Raw genomic sequence first — 16,369 nt, 5'->3', positions numbered from 1 at the left:
AAAATCATACAGTTACTGCTGGAAAGGGTTAAAATATGCAAAAGATGCTGGAAAACTGAAGATTCTGCAGGACCTGGAGGATTTTTCTGAAGAACAGTGCTCAGTTGAACTGTTCAGAATAAACAAGGGACTCATGAACAACCATCACAAAACAAAAAAAAACAGTCGTAGATCATCCAGGTAACCACGCACAGTATTAAGAACCAAGGGTTCCCAAACTTTTGAATGTGGTTATTTTAATAATTTCAGCTATTTTTTTGTCTTGTGGACTATATGTAAACATCTTTTATGGAAAATATCTTACTCAGGACAGTACTAAATAAAAAAATAACATGCATTTTGTATGATCTCTCTTATTTTGGTAAAATTATCCACATTTTCACAGATTCTGCAAGGGGTTCCCAAACTTTCGATCCCCACTGTATGATTTTTTAATAATTAATTTCCATTTTATTCCATGAAATAAGTATTTGATCACCTACCAACAGTGTTGGGGAAGCTACTCTGAAACTGTAGTTTGACAAGCTACAAGCTACTCGTAAGTTAAAGTAGTTAAACTACAGTCAAGCTACCCTTTTGGAAAAGTAGTTAGCTACACTACAAGTTACTATCAAAAAGTAGCTAGCTACATTGAAACTACTTTAGATTTTTTTGAACAACGTATATTATAAATAACTGAATAAGTGTCTGAGGAATGTTTTAAGTAAAATATTTAGTGTTTAAAACAATGCAATACAATTATGATTTCAAAGAGTATTGTTTTATTACACACAACACTCAAATATCTCAGACTGTTACAAAAAGTGTAACCTTTACTTGTCGTTTCTTTGAGAGACATGAACTTGGACAAATAAGGCCATGGGTAATTAACGTTAGTTGTTTCTCCATCCTCCAAATCTGCCGCCACGTCTTGCTCCATCATGGATAATATGGGTGTGTCAACCCACTTCTGTACGTCAGTGAACCGTTAGCCGCAAGATGCGTGATTAAACAACAGGTGGCGGTAATGGCAAAAAATGAGTTTGTAATCTAACAAGAAGAATATCCTTGCATCGCGCTGATTCGCGCAGGCTCGACAAAAGGCAATGTAGCTTTTGCTCGCGCTACACCGCTACTTGCTGCAAAAAGTAGTTAGCTACTGGAAAAGCTACACTGTTTAAAAAGCAACTGAGCTACTGCCAAGCTACTGAAAAATGTAGTTAAGTTAGTAGCGTCGCTACTTGTAGTTAACTACTCCCCAACACTGCCTACCAACCAGCAAGAATTCTGGCTCTCATAGACCTGTTAGTTTGTCTTTAAGAAGCCCTCCTATCCTCCACTCATTACCTGTATTAATTGCACCTATTTGAACTCTTTACCTGTATAAAAGACACCTGTTCACACACTAGTGATGGGTCGTTCTTGAACGATTCGTTCATTTTGAACGAATCTTTAATGTGACTCGGGAAGAACGAGTCGTCTCGGGGAGTGATTCGTTCAGTCGCGCATGCGCATTGCACAGCATTCTCGGGTTTGAGTCGTTCGTTCATCACGTGACAGCCCCATACGCTTAACCAATGCAGCCTGAGCCGGAAAGAGAATTGATTAGTTCTTCGATTGAGTCTCGGGTTTGAGTCGTTCGTTCTTTTGTCACGTGACGTGACAGTTTTGGACAGAGAAATTAGTTAATTTACAACCTTCCTTACAAACGGGTGCATAGTCATTATTATTATTATTAGAATTATTAGTATTATTATTTACTCTTACAGTTATGTGATGCTTTTCTGGTCTCAAATTATTGCTTTTAATTTCTGTCACATGGTTCTTTTCCATAACACCATGTGGTAAAAAAAGATAATAACGAGTTGGTTAACCTCTTCTTGCACTACACATATATCTGCACAGTTTTGTTTTATTTAACTGGTTTGCACTCTATCTATTCTGCCATGTGCCTTATGCCACTTTATCTCTTTTTTTATTTTTCTACAATGTCCTCATTTGTATATCTGTATAGTTGTATGTACATATGTTTAAACTGTATTTATCTGTATTTGAACGTCTACTGTCAGTGTCTTAAATGTTAACTGTATGCACCAAGGGTCTGAGAGTAACGCAATTTCAGTTCTCTGTATGTATGTACTGTACATGTGGAAGAATTGACAATAAAGCAGACTTGACTTGTTATGCTTTGTTTTTATACATTTTTTTTAGTCTAATCTTCATAAAATACAATACCTTGTTGTCTTTATGTCTTTTGAGTTAACCCTTTAGATTGGACTATAGTGTTACTTACTATACTTTTGTAACATATGACACTTTAGACATTAACACTCTGTACACACTCCTGAATTGTTTTTTATTGTTTATTTTTGTGCCAGAAAAAGCTATAGTAAAGAAGATAACTATTCCAAAATTAATTTAAATAAAAAATACAAGAAAATTAAAATATACTAAAGCCACAGAGCCTTAAAAAACTAAAACAAAATACTGCACAACAAGCTAGGCTTTTTTTAATAATAAATAAAATAAAAAAGCTTTAAAATAAATAACACATTTGTGCCAAAAAAAAGCTTTCTAGCTAAGAGAATAACTAATCCCAAATGAATTTAAACAATGAAAAAAAAAAAGATTTTTTTTATATATATATATATATATATATATATATATATATATATATATATATATATATATATATATATATATATATATATATATATATATATATATATATATATATATATAAAGCACAGCAAGCTAGGCCTTTTTTAAATAAATAAAAAATAAATAAGCTTTAAAATAACACAACACTTGCATTCAAAAAAATGAACAGACCATTTTTATTTCTAGGAAAATGCTTATTACACATATTTTGATAATTTTATGATAATTCTTAAATATGATCCAACATACAAAAAATACAGTTTTACTTTATGGTAGCCTATTTGATATGTACTGATCCGGCAAGTGGTCACGTGACAAAAGAACGAACGACTCAAACCCGAGACTCAATCGAAGAACTATTCAATTCTCTTTCCGGCTCAGGCTGCATTGGTTAAGCGTATGGGGCTGTCACGTGATGAACGAACGACTCAAACCCGAGACTCGATATAGACGAACTAATCAATTCTCTTTCCGGCTCACGCTGCATTGGTTAAGCGTATGGGGCTGTCACGTGATGAACGAACGACTCAAACCCGAGACTCGATATAGACGAACTAATCAATTCTCTTTCCGGCTCACGCTGCATTGGTTAAGCGTATGGGGCTGTCACGTGATGAACGAACGACTCAAACCCGAACACTTGTCAGATAAGAGGTGGTGCGCTAAACATAGACTAAAGACCCAGGTAAACAATTAAGTAATATTTTCTGTTTCTTATAGCATAGTTTTGTATTGTTTGTAGTGTGATAAACGTTTGCATAAGTAGTAGATGTGTTTGGAAAGTAACAGATAACATTTGAATTATATTTTGCTAAAATGAACGAAATGACTCGAAAAAAGATTCGTTCATTTTACTGAACGAGACTCAAAGGTCCGAGTCGGTAAAATGATCCGAACTTCCCATCACTATCACACACTCAATCCATCAGACTCCAAACGCTCCACTATGGGCAAGACCAAAGAGCTGTCTAAGGACACTAGGGACAAAATTGTAGACCTGCACAAGGCTGGGATGGGCTACAGGACAATAGGCATACAGCTTGGTGAGAAGGCAACAACTGTTGGCGCAATTTTTAGAAAATGGAAGAAATTCAAGATGACTGTCAATCTCCCTCGAACTGGGGCTCCATGCAATATCTTGCCTCGTGGAGTATCAATGATCCTGAGAAAGGGGAGGGATCAGCCTAGAACTACATGGGAGGACCTGGTCAATGACCTGAATTGAGCTGGGACCGCAGTCTCAACAGTTACCATTAGTAACACACTACACCGTCATGGATTAAAATCCTGCAGCGCGAGCAAGGTCCCCCTGCTCAAGCCAGCACATGTCCAGGCCCGTCTGAAGTTTGCCAAAGACAAAGGCATGGGAGAAGGTCATGTGGTCAGATGAGACCAAAATAGAACTTTTTGGTATAAACTCCACTCGCCGTGTTTGGAGGAAGAAGAAGGATGAGTACAATCCCAAGAACACCATCCCAACCGTGAAGCATGGGGGTGGAAACATCATGCTTTGGGGGTGCTTTTCTGCAAAGGGGACATGACGACTGCACCGTATTGAGGGGAGGATGGATGGGGCCATGTATCGCGAGATTTTGGGCAACAGCCTCCTTCCCTCAGTAAGAGCATTGAAGATGGGTCGTGGCTGGGTCTTCCAGCATAACAATGAACCTGACTTACCTGACTTACATTTCACTGCTGGTTATACTCTGTATAATTGTGTATGTGACGAATAAAAAAAGAAATCTTGAATCTTGAGCTACAGACACAGAAATGGCATGTCCTAAGGAAAGCTCATTGTGGGACTGGCTCGTAGTGGCTGAAATTCTGCACCAAGGCTGAATTTCGGGAACGAGACTTCAGATACAGTACTAGGGACCACTTAGGCCTACATAAAAGCATCCAAAAAACAGCATGACATGGGACCTTTAATCATCCATCACAATGAGAAAAACCAAAGAATAAATTTCTGATGTGCAGCAAAAGATAATTGTGCTTCACAAATTAGTGAAACGGCTTTAAGAAAAGAGCTAGAGCAGTGAAAATTCCCATTTCCACCATCAGGGCAATAATTAAGAATTTCCAATCAACATAAAATGTTACGAAACTGCCTGGAAGAGAACGTGTATCTATATCGTCCTAATGCACGGTGAGAAGGAGAGGGAGGGTTTCAAGAAAAATTCTCATCCCTCATCCAAAAACAAACTCCAGCATATTCAGTTCGGTGAACACAGGGATAAAAAGTACCCCTTGTGTACAATGAAATATACTGCTGTATTTTTGATGTTGTGGGCCTATATTTCTGCTGGAGGTCCTGGACATCTTGTTTAGACACATGGCATCATGGATTCTATCAAATAGCAACAGATCAAAAATCAATAAGTGACTGACTCTGTTAGAAATCTTATAATGGGCCATGCTTGGATCTTCCAACCATACAATAATCCAAACACAAACCTCAAAAACAACACAAAAATGGGTCACTGAGCACAAAACCAAAGTTTCTGCTATGGCCATTCCAGTCCTCTGACCTGAACCCTATAGAAAATGAGTGGGGTGAACTGAAGAGAAGAAGCACCAACATGGAGCTGGAAATCTAAAGGGCCTGGAGTGATTCTGGATGAAGGAATGGTCTCTGATCTCTTGTCAGGGGTTCTCTAACCTCATCAGGCACTATAGGAGAAAATTTAGAGCTGTTAAACTGGCAAATGGAGGTTTAAAAAAGTATTGAATAAAAGGGTGCCGTTAATTGTGGCCAGTGTATATTAGAGAAAAACATTTATTTCATAATGATATTTCCCCCCATTTTAAATTATTGTTATCCAATGAAAATTTAGATTTTTGTGAATTTTTAAAATAAAAGATCAAAAGGATCAACAATGCAGATTAATTTTCACAGCCGCCTTGGATCATATTTGCCAAGGGTGCCGATATTTTTGGCCATGACTGTATATGCCTAACCCCCATACCATGACAGACGTTTTGCATCTGTTGCTGGTGAAAGTCTGGATAGTCCCTTTGGTCTTTGGGACTGAGAATTTAATGTCCGTTTTTCCCAATAACAAGCTGAAACGTGGACTCATCTGACCACAGCACACATTTCCACTGTCTATTTGACTATCTGAGATGAGCTCTGGCCCAGAGAACTCGGCGGATTCACTGCATTGATGTATAGCTTTCTCCTAGAGTAACAGATATTCAGGTTGCATTTCTTGATGCAGCGGCAGACTGTGGTAAATGACAGTGTTTTTCTGAAGTACTTCTGAGGAAATGTAGCTATATTTAACACTGCAGCATGATGGCTTCTTATGCAATGCCATCTGAGGGCTCAAAGGTCAAGCACATTTACCTGAGGTTTCCTGTTTTTCCCTACATGTACTGAGATTTCTCTGGATTCCCTTAATCTTTTACAATATTATGTATGGTAGTTCTTTGCGATTTTGCTTTGAGAAATGTGATTTTTTATTTGTTTGACACATACATCATGAAATTTGGCACATAGTGGCTTTGCTGGCAAAGACTGAAATGCTCCTTTTATACACAAACATGATACCCTCACCTATTACCAATTGACCTGTTTATTTTGGACTGTTTCAAAACAGTTGAACTTGGATATTCTATAACATTTTCACTTTTATTTAGCCTCTGTCCTAACTTTTTTTGGAGTGTGTTGCAGCCATCAACATCAAAATTTGTTTATATTTACAAAATACATTTAAGCTGGTTAGTTGGAAATTTTTCTTTGTACTTTGGTCAATTAAATCAAAGGAAAACTGAAAAGAAAAAAAAAAACAGATTCTTGATTTTGCTACATTTTACAAAATATCAACTTTTTTGGAATTGGGGTTGTATGTGCTTTTGCACAAGATTATGATGGGGAGATCTGTTAATGTTTTGACATTTTTGGTTAAAAAAAACAACAACAATGTCCTATGTCTGCATTTTTGGGGAAGTTACCATTGTGCTGAAGAGTGGAGCCTGCAGGTTAGGTCAAAGATGGGTCTAAACAATGTAAAACCTATAATGCTTTAATTAAATACCCGTAACTGCAGCTGTTGATGCAGTGATAGTCGCTCTGATGGTTATGTAAGCACGTGCATGAGTGCTATTGCTGGATAGGTGAAGCACTTAAATTATTACAGTAACACTTAGCTGGTAAAACTTCAAGACAATCAGTTTGCATGATTTTAACAAATAAATTAGATTGCTGTTCAAGTAAATTCAACTGAAAAATGCCAAGTTGCAATAAATGTTACATTAGCTAGCTCAACTTAAATGAATGAGTTGTTTGGTGTAAATCTAGTATATTTAACTTAAAACGAATTAGTTGTTGAAACTAAAAACTGTTTCTAATTTAAATTTAAGGCAATCTGTTTGTATGCTTTTTTAAGGTTAAAGTAAGGTTAATTCATTCGATTTTACAGTGCTTTTCTGGTTTCTGAGAGACAGCAACAATCCAGGCTCATATCCCATCCTAGGCTCATATTTTGTGACATCAATCCACTGGGAATGGGAGAATTTGATGGGCTGTACCTCTGCTAAACCACCGCTTTGTCATTCTGCCTAACTGATTGGCCCCCTTGACCCTTGGGTGTGGGAATGCAGTTTAGTGGAGAACCAGTCAGATTTCATGCTCCACTGGAAGCCCTTTCAGGAGCAGCACTCCATTAAGTGCTGTTGATTTACCAATTTCTTGCACTACTCCACACATGTAGCACACACTAAGGAACATGCCATTGCGTGTTTTAAAGCAGAGCTTAAATGCACCAAATACACACTATACTTTCAAACAACTGATTTCAAAATACACAGCCAGTATCCATCAAATGCTAAATTGTTATAATGATGATTGTGAATTATTTAATTTCAAGCATGTGCAGAAGACAGGTCTACATAAAAAAAAAAAAAAATGTAGGCCAACATGTATTAAATAATGGATTAACTACACACTTTTATCAATATGTACAGTACAGTAAAAATGTCAAATGTACCATTAAATGTAAAAAAGTAAATATATAAATGTCTTCCCAGCACATAGTGAGGTCTATGGGCAGTGGTCTACTGCCTGCACTGCTGAATGAAGTGCTGAGAAAGGACCGGAGTCCTGCCAACTGTCAGGCTATCCTCAATCAACTTGTACAGGTAAGATTGTGCTAATTCAAATATGATATTAAATACTACTGTTACTGTACGATGATGACAATACAGTTTTATTGCAGATATGCAGCGTGGAAGAACTCCTTGATATTTTACTTCAGCAAGTGGTGGACACTGATCCAAATGCCATTGCAGACACTATCACTGTCCTTATGCCTCTTATTCAGTCAGGTAAATGAACAGCTGCTGAAGAAAAGGACCTCAAAACAGCTAAAGCCATAATCCTGATGCATCCTGCAAACCAATATAAAACAGTGTTTCTTTCAACTCAAAAATACAAGCCAAAAATAAACAGAGCTCCCTCTACTGCCACTGCAAGTAATAACACATTTTCTGTTTGTTCCACCCAGTGCTGTTGAGAATGAGTGAGTCGAAGGCCCATGGATTGGCTTTGGCCCTTGATTCTCTGCAGAAACAGATTTCAAAGCTGCCTGTACCTTACACACACAAACAGGAACAGGAAGATGTGTACGGGCTCTGCCGATGCTGCACTGCAGTACTGACCTTTGTACAACCCTTTGTGCAGGAAGTCAAGAATCTAGACACAAACTCACTGGCCACCAAACTAAGAGCTGCTCTTCTGAAGTTGTATGTTTTAAACCTGTTCTTACTAATGCAGTCAATGAGGCATTGACCCATCTGTGTTAAGTCAAGTCAAATTATTTGTATCGTGCTTTTACAATACACATTGTTTCAAAAAGAAAGTCACACTGTAATGTCTATAATGCCATAGGGCTTTACCACAGAGCAAGTTTTAAGGCTGGGGGATATAATGATATGAGCGATAATCCAGATTTAGATCTATATTGTATTTATAGTGTTAGTATAGTATTAGATTTACCAGTGCTGCAGTGACTCAGGCATGTCTAAACGTTCAAAGGCTATTAAAATATATATTGATCAGTGCTGTTCTATTAAGCAATTTAAATGTTGGTTATTTTTTTCAAAACAAAAGCAAGCAATTCTCAAAAAGTATTAATGAAAATATGATTGGTTGTCGCAAGTCTGAAAACATCTACATAGCAATAATAACAATAATAGTAATGGGATTTAAACGATGTTCAGTTTTGTTCCAAGAGAAACAGTTCTCAGAAACCATCAATGAAGAGATGATAGATTGTCTTAAGTAAAAAATAAGTCTGATTGTCAGAGTCTGATGTCAGTTAACAATTTTGCAATGTAGCAGTCATTTAAGCAACAATGTTGAGAAATATGTAACTCTTTGTTGATTATATGCATGGGATCTTAACCAGTATTTTACATAATTCTTCACATTTTCCTTTCTTTCTGTAATTGCTCAGTTGCATGATGAGTCTAAGGGAACCTCTCCTCCAAGTTCAACTGGACAGAGAGGCGAACATGACAGAAATTTCACCCTTGTGGAATTTTGCCACAGAAATAATGGTAATGATATCACTTACTTTGTTGTTACTATTAAGCTTAGGCAAGGTACTTTTATAAAAAAAAGGATGATCTGACTTCTGAGTGCTTCTGTGCTTCTAATACTAGGCAATCCTAGCAGTGATCCAACAATCTCTGCCAAAAATCCTGTTCTACCATCCTTTGAGAGGAAAAGAACACACAATTTCGGACAGAGATGCTTTTCATCTGAATGAATCAAGAGCTTGCATGGCTTACTTGCTCTTTGTTCAGCTTATTGCTATAGAAGTGTTTCCTGCAGTTTTTAGGTAAGTAGCAGTTAGACCTCAAAAATGTTTTTCCCCCCTCATCTCACCATGTGTTTACCAGACTCGAAGACAGTGTGAACTGTTAAGGCCACAGATCTCTTGGGCTTTCAAAAGGGGTTAAAATACCCTTCACTTGCAGAGCTGAGAATCTTGTTTAGTGCGCAAAAACATTCTGATATTTGGCACCAAAAGAATTGAGACTTTTTCAATTTGTGGCACACAATGTCTATATGAAAGCAATTGATCGCTACACCTTTAATGTACTTGCGCTCTAACAAAATTGTTTTTTTTAATATTTCAGCCCTGTTTTCGTCCTGCAGTGTAATATGCAATACATCAATCTTCTTTTAAGTATATGTAAACAACAAAAATTTTATTAGTTAAAAATAAATAAATATGAATACCAAAATGATGTGCCGTGTATTTAGTCTGACTTTCCTTCCTGCTTTTTTATCTCTATACAGAAAGGATGAATCATGGATATTGAAAGGACTGGTAGAGTAAACTTCCATCAAAACATTTATTATTACAGTCATTACTAGCACAAAAAATTATGTTCATGCTTGAATTTTCAGTAATGAATAGTCATTTGCTAGAAAATGTCTTCTTGTATTTTTTTAGGACTTACATGTTAAAAGTTTGGAAAGAGTAACAGACTGCAGTCTCCCAGTGAAGCTCTTAGAGCTCAAACCATTTCATGAGGTTCCAAAGGTAAGCAGCAATGCTATGTATTGTTATGGAATAAAAAAATAATATATCACCCACTTCTTAAAACATACATAACTTCTTGGTGGTAAAATCTAAGCATGCACAAATTATTGGTTCCATATCAGTAATCAGTATTAGATTATTATTTTTACTTATTGGTAGAATGATTCCCAGAATTTTAATAATTGGTGCATCCTTGATAAAAACAAAAATGTTTACTATTTTAACGACAGTGTAAATTTACAATATAACTTGTGTTATTTGTTCACAGAACTTAATTATAATTATGATTGACTGTCCTATCCAGCATTTGGTAAGTATCGAATGAGACACAACTTGCTTTTACAAGTAAATCTGATTTGTTAAACCAGTTTTTTGTTTGAGGTCATTTGCCCTTTTTCATTCAGAGAGGAAAAAGCCTTGTGGTGTTCCAGCTCTTTATAGAGAAGCTTTTTTTTTCAGCATACCATTTTTCAGGTATGGTATCTAGAAAGTTTAAATATATATATTTAATTAAAACTGCTATCAATATGTGAATGCAATATTCTGCTTTACGTAAATATAAATGTAAACATTTTTTCATCTTTGTGTTAATTGCTTATTCCTCCTTTGTTGAATGCTCTAAGACGCATCATGAAGACTAGCCATCATGCAGGTGTAGAAAGTATCGTCATCAAAAACATAAAGAATCAAGTGGAATGGTGCAGAAAGGTAGTGCACAAAACATTGCTTATCTGTCTGCTTGTCCAAGTGACAGGATTTTGATCAACACTGAATCAATAATGTTAGAAATATTTTTCTCTTTTGCTATTAAAGTCAGCCTACGAAGACAGCTGGTTTGAGGGGACTCCGCTCATCTCACTGCTCAGAGACACTCTCATTCTCCCACAGGGCCATGAAACCGACTTGCTACATGGGATGGACAGGTGAAGAAAACCTGTATATTTACAAACCTTAAAGAAAAACAATCACCTGACAAGCCGCTAAATGCTCAGAACTGCATCTTGATGGATCTAGTCAACTTTTATATCAACAAATCATTGACATGAATCGTAACCCAAGTACAGACTCCACATATGGCAGCTGTCTCTATTTTAAATGTTAGATCTCCTACTAACAAGATACAATCCATCCCTAACCATAATTTATTTATGAGTGTAGTCCAGGTTTACTGCCATGATCCCACAATACAGAACAGATGGTGAGCAGTCCAAAATTTTGAGGCAGATCCTGTGTCATTCCTAAAACCTGAGTGATTGACATACCTTGTCTGAATAATCTGCCCCTGATAAATTACTTAGGCCTTCCTTCATCCTGCTGATATGCAAATGGTAAACCTGTCAGTTTTTACCACAATATGCACCTGTTCTGCTTAACTCTCTGTATTAGGCAAAAGAGATATCAAAGGATCAATTTTGACTATAATAATAAAAAATAAAAATAAAATGTTTTCATATTTTCTTCATTGTTTTAGGGTGATGGAGTCTCTGAATCTTCTGCGGTATTTATTGATACAGGAAATAAAACTTTCTGTAAGATTTTTACAGCATTTTGCCAAAATACAACTAGATCTAACATTACACTTACATTTTCATCATGTTCCATTAATAAGACTCACTCTGTTATTTTCAGACTGGAATATGGACAGACCTGTGCCACATTGCAGACAGTTACACAAAATTATTACGCCTATGTCTAAGCATGTCAAAATCATACTATGGTACAGAGTTGAAAAGACTTAAAGAGGACAAAAAGATCAAAGCTAAAGGTAATAAATGCTTTGTATCCTTTCTCTGTTAAACAGTAATTTAGTGAATATAGTGAAGAAAATGGATTTTGACTTGTTTTTTCCGAACAGAATTTAAGGAGGCCTCTGGGAAGAGATCAGTTCAGAGCTTGATTGTGAAAACGGAGATGCTTGGCAACATGCCATGTGAGGCACAGGATAAGGTTAGATGATCAGTTCTACTTATCTGAATTCAGTTTTACAATACTGACAGTAAGTCATAAAACAAACTGTACTAAACATATCATTTGCAGGTCTTGCAGTGTGCCCTGGTCACATATGACTTAATGGAAAACCTTGTAGTCCGTATAGAGGAAATCATTGAGGACAAAAATGAAATGGGGACAATTGCTGCTTTCTGAACTGAATAATGTATTTATTAATTTACCTTCTCTGTAGCATGACGCATTTGTAATGATAAAGAGCAATGTGAGAGCTACAATAGCAATATACTATTCTGTATTCTGACTTTGAAGACTTTTCCAGCACAAATAAAAGGTGGACATTTTTCCTCTGACTATGTTTATACTTTGTTCTTAATAGTTTATGAACTATTTTGAAAGAAAATGTTTTTTTTAAGGCTAAACAACAAAGTATGAATGGCAATAAACAGTTTTGACACAACTTACTATGAAACAATACTGACATCTGCTGTTCAAAACAAGTATAGTAAGCAATAAGAACATGGAGAGGAACAGAGTAAATCTCACTAGAACTGCATCTCTTGAAGCATCCCCCAAACTGGGCTATGATCAATGATGTGAGTACAAGCCAAAGACATCTGATCTCTCAAATTCGCCACATTGGGTTTACTTGTGGCCTGGAATAAAAAGGCCAATAAAAGTTTTGTATGCACCATGTTAGTAATAAACTTCTTATCTATGCAATTTTCCTATCACATGCTTGTGACAATGAGCACTGTCCTTGACGGTAAATTAAAATTAACATTAAAAGCCCATAATCAACCTCGATACAGCATTCACTATTAACAAGTCACAATTAATAAAGCATGTGAATCATTCACACTGAATTGCAGAAAGACATCACAGCTTACCTTAGCAATGACCAGAATTCCTTTCACTAGATCAGCAGTACTGTGCACAGGTATGACTCTGAGGTTACAGCCAAGAAATCTGTTGCAAAAGTAAAACATCAGAGCTAAGCCATTTTATCACATACTTGTATTTGTCCAACTCGGTAGACTAAAATCATTTTTAAATTAAACGGTCCTCACTGCTGGTGTGGTTCATTAGTTATTAATTATTAATATTACTCTTTTTGTTTTTTTTTAATAATTAGGTCACACAGGCATTTTATTCTGAGTCTGAGTAGATCTTAGTCTGAGTGGCTCTCCAGATGCCATCCCTAGAACCCTTTGGTCATGCAAGTATGTATGGGGTGCTTGCTTTCAAAATAAGGTTGTACATTTGTAGTTTTCAATTCATTATGCACCTGTTTTGCACTGATGATAAAATCTCCCACTCCTTTTTTCCGTAAACTGGGGCTTGAAGCAGAAGAAAACTGTTTCTATGGACCTGCACAAATTTCTCAATTCTCTCAAAAAATACTGCATTCTCAAGCTTAGCTGGAAACTCCTCCGGTGTGACCAGCAAGAAAGCCGTACCTGCGCAACAGAAAAGGGACAGGAAGGCAAAAAAACGTTTATTTCTGATGATTAAAACTTTATGATGACATAAACTTTTGTTGATCACAGAGCTTATTTTCTGCAGCAATCCAAAAGCCAATGGGAAAATCTAGTGAGCGAGGAATAAAATAGTTTAGAGAGCTACTTGCTTGATAGATATATATATATATATATATATATATATATATATATATATAAACATATCAACACACATATACAATTCAACAATCTATGCTAGAAAATGTTCCAGTTAAATTTATATAAATATAAATATTAATTTCCCTGAATATTTTACTGCCATATTATACATATCGATATTTATCACAATATTAATTTACCATTAATGGGGAAGCAAATGCTTTCCATTTGTTTGTTAGATAGACCTTAAGAATTAAGGTACGTTAAACATAACTTTGTTAAACCTTTTTAAATTGAGCTGCACATTCGTTAAATTATTTGATTTGAAAAAAAAAGAAGAAAAATCCAGTAGGACGTCATCTTTTTGATAAAGGGATTCAATTTACTGATAAAATGTAACTCCTTTCTACCTGACAAGGGGCAAACAAAGGAAGAGGACAGAATGCCGTCCGAGCGGCGAATCCTGTGCTGCTGCGCCAGAAGAATCTGCGAGGCTTCATCACACTGCGACAACAACACGAAAACATAAACAGATAAGTGCATAAATAGCCGAGAGTAAAGGGTTTTAATCAGTTCGTATTATCAAAAAAAAAACAGTATTTTTCCTCAAACCTGGGGTGAGGTGCTGATTATAAGTGTTGTTTTCCAAGAGGTGTTGATATCGATTGCCATTTCCAGTTGATATTCGGTTGTGGCGCTAACAGTTTTAAAATTTAAACAGACACCAGTGAGCACACGGGCACAAACTGGGACATGTTAATTAAATATATATTTTTTTTAACTCAAATTGTTATGCTCATAATATAATTTATTTTAAAAATACATATTACAAAAATGCAAATTAAAATAATTAAGCTTGTGTAATTTTTTTTTTTTTTAAATCGATTTTTTTTTCCGTTACACAAATAGCTGAATATGTATATTTAATAAGAATGAACATTTTCTTGTTTTTATTAACTGTTTTCAATCACCCAGTTTTGTTTAATTGACAATCATTTAATTGTATGTAATGTTTATGCCAAAATTACTACTCGTGGTAGCACTGCCAATGTGTTTGCCTACTAATTAATATTAATGAATTAATTGTTAGACATTGTTACATTTCAAGGCAGGTACTGCATACATTCTAAACTATTTTGAAACACGAAGAACACAACAAATACATAGGGGTTGCATCTGTCAAAAAATTAAAATTATATATGTGAGGATTTCCAGTCAGGTTTTAGACCATATCATAGTACTGAGACTGCTCTCATTAGAGTTACAAACAACCTGTTTTTATTATCTGATCGTGGTTGTATCTCTCTATTAGTGCTACTGGATCTTAGCGCTGCATTTGACACTATCGATCACAACATTCTTTTAAATAGAGTAGATAATTATGTTGGTATTAGAGGAAGTGCACTGGCATGGTTCAAATCGTACTTATCTGACCTTATCATACCAATCACAAGTGCAGTATGGAGTACCTCAAGGCTCAGTACTTGGCCCCTTACTTTTCACGCTTTACATGTTACCCTTGGGAGATATCATTAGAAAACATGGTGTTAGCTTTCACTGTTATGCTGATGAAACCCAGATCTATATTTCTTTGTGATCTGATGAAACTTACCAATTTGCAAAACTAACGGAATGTATAGTTGATATCAAAAACTGGATGACAAGCAATTTCTTACTGCTAAATTCTGAAAAAATAGAGGTGTTAATTATTGGACCAAAAACTTTTGCATGTAATAACCTAGATCACTGTCTAATACTTGATGGCTGCTCTGGAAATTCTTTGTCGTCAGATAGGAACCTAGGCGTACTTTTTGATAGCAATCTTTCCTTCGAAAAACAAGTTTCTAGCATTTGTAAAACTGCATTTTTCCATCTTAAAAATATATCTAAATTACGACCTATGCTCTCAATGTCAAATGCAGAAACATTAATTCATGCATTCATGACCTCGAGGCTAGATTATTGTAATGCTTTACTGGGTGGTTGCTCTGCTCATTTAATAAACTAGCTGCAGCATTTTAAACCAGCTGGAGGAGGTATGACCAAATTAGCCTGGTTCTCTCAACATTGCACTGGCTCCCTATTAAACTTTATACATTTTAAGATCATGCTAATTACCTATAAGGCCCTGAATGGTTTGGCACCTCGGCATTTGAGTGAGCTCTTATCACACTATAGTCCTTCACGTCTGCTGCGATCTCAAAACTCTGGCCATTTGATAATACCAAAATCAACTGCGGGCGGGATATTGTTTTCTTATTTAGCGCCTCTGAAACAATCTGCACTGTTCGGGAAGCAGACACACTCTGTCAGTTTAAATCTAGATTAAAGACCCATCTCTTTAACCTGGCTTACACATAATACACTATCGCATTTCTATAATTTACATCCATTAAAGGATTGTTAGGCTGCATTAATTTGGTCAACTGGAACCGGGAACACTTGCCAAAACACCTGATGTACTTGTTACATCGTTAGAAGAATGGCATCTATGCTAATATTCGTCTGTTTCTTTCTTATTCCAAGGTCACCGTAGCCACCCAGATCCAGACTGTATCCAGATCAGATGGTCACTGCAGCCACCCTGATCCAGTCGGTATCCAGATGTAG

The 16,369-nt window shown here is 36.0% G+C and overlaps 2 protein-coding genes across 2 annotated transcripts; one reads left to right on the top strand and one right to left on the bottom strand.

Annotated features, from left to right (window-relative positions):
- Positions 1 to 9,708: 9,708 nt before the first annotated feature.
- LOC306879120 (glomulin-like) lies at positions 9,709 to 12,484 on the top strand. The gene is made up of 9 exons (XM_079431841.1): positions 9,709 to 10,193; positions 10,462 to 10,503; positions 10,598 to 10,667; positions 10,817 to 10,901; positions 11,007 to 11,116; positions 11,665 to 11,722; positions 11,823 to 11,958; positions 12,049 to 12,140; positions 12,231 to 12,484. Exons 4-9 carry the CDS (start codon positions 10,824 to 10,826, stop codon positions 12,336 to 12,338), a joined length of 582 nt encoding a protein of 193 aa, XP_079287967.1. The 5' UTR covers positions 9,709 to 10,193; positions 10,462 to 10,503; positions 10,598 to 10,667; positions 10,817 to 10,823; the 3' UTR covers positions 12,339 to 12,484.
- cUnh1orf146 (chromosome Un C1orf146 homolog) lies at positions 11,643 to 14,479 on the bottom strand. Its single transcript, XM_079431842.1, has 5 exons — positions 14,372 to 14,479; positions 14,170 to 14,263; positions 13,429 to 13,600; positions 13,031 to 13,109; positions 11,643 to 12,796 (listed from the first exon to the last, which is right to left on the bottom strand). Exons 1-5 carry the CDS (start codon positions 14,429 to 14,431, stop codon positions 12,686 to 12,688), a joined length of 516 nt encoding a protein of 171 aa, XP_079287968.1. The 5' UTR covers positions 14,432 to 14,479; the 3' UTR covers positions 11,643 to 12,685.
- Positions 14,480 to 16,369: the final 1,890 nt, after the last annotated feature.

This window comes from Barbus barbus (assembly GCF_936440315.1).
Source record: "Barbus barbus genome assembly, chromosome: 13".
Lineage (NCBI taxonomy): Eukaryota > Metazoa > Chordata > Actinopteri > Cypriniformes > Cyprinidae > Barbus > Barbus barbus.
The sequence above is the reverse complement of the archived record's forward strand: the minus strand, read 5'-3'. Positions and strand labels throughout refer to the sequence as shown.

Bases quoted from the DNA above. Each gene is read 5' to 3' on its own strand.
- cUnh1orf146 (XM_079431842.1), bottom strand. From the start codon at position 14,431: ATGGCAATCGATATCAACACCTCTTGGAAAACAACACTTATAATCAGC. The intron at 14,264-14,371 runs GTTTGAGGAAAA...TTGTTGTCGCAG, and splicing joins TAATCAGCACCTCACCCCAG to TGTGATGAAGCCTCGCAGAT. The intron at 13,110-13,428 runs GTGCATAATGAA...CTTTTGCAACAG, and splicing joins TTATCATCAGTGCAAAACAG to ATTTCTTGGCTGTAACCTCA.
- LOC306879120 (XM_079431841.1), top strand. From the start codon at position 10,824: ATGAAGACTAGCCATCATGCAGGTGTAGAAAGTATCGTCATCAAAAAC. The intron at 11,117-11,664 runs GTGAAGAAAACC...TCATTGTTTTAG, and splicing joins TTGCTACATGGGATGGACAG to GGTGATGGAGTCTCTGAATC. The intron at 12,141-12,230 runs GTTAGATGATCA...TATCATTTGCAG, and splicing joins CATGTGAGGCACAGGATAAG to GTCTTGCAGTGTGCCCTGGT.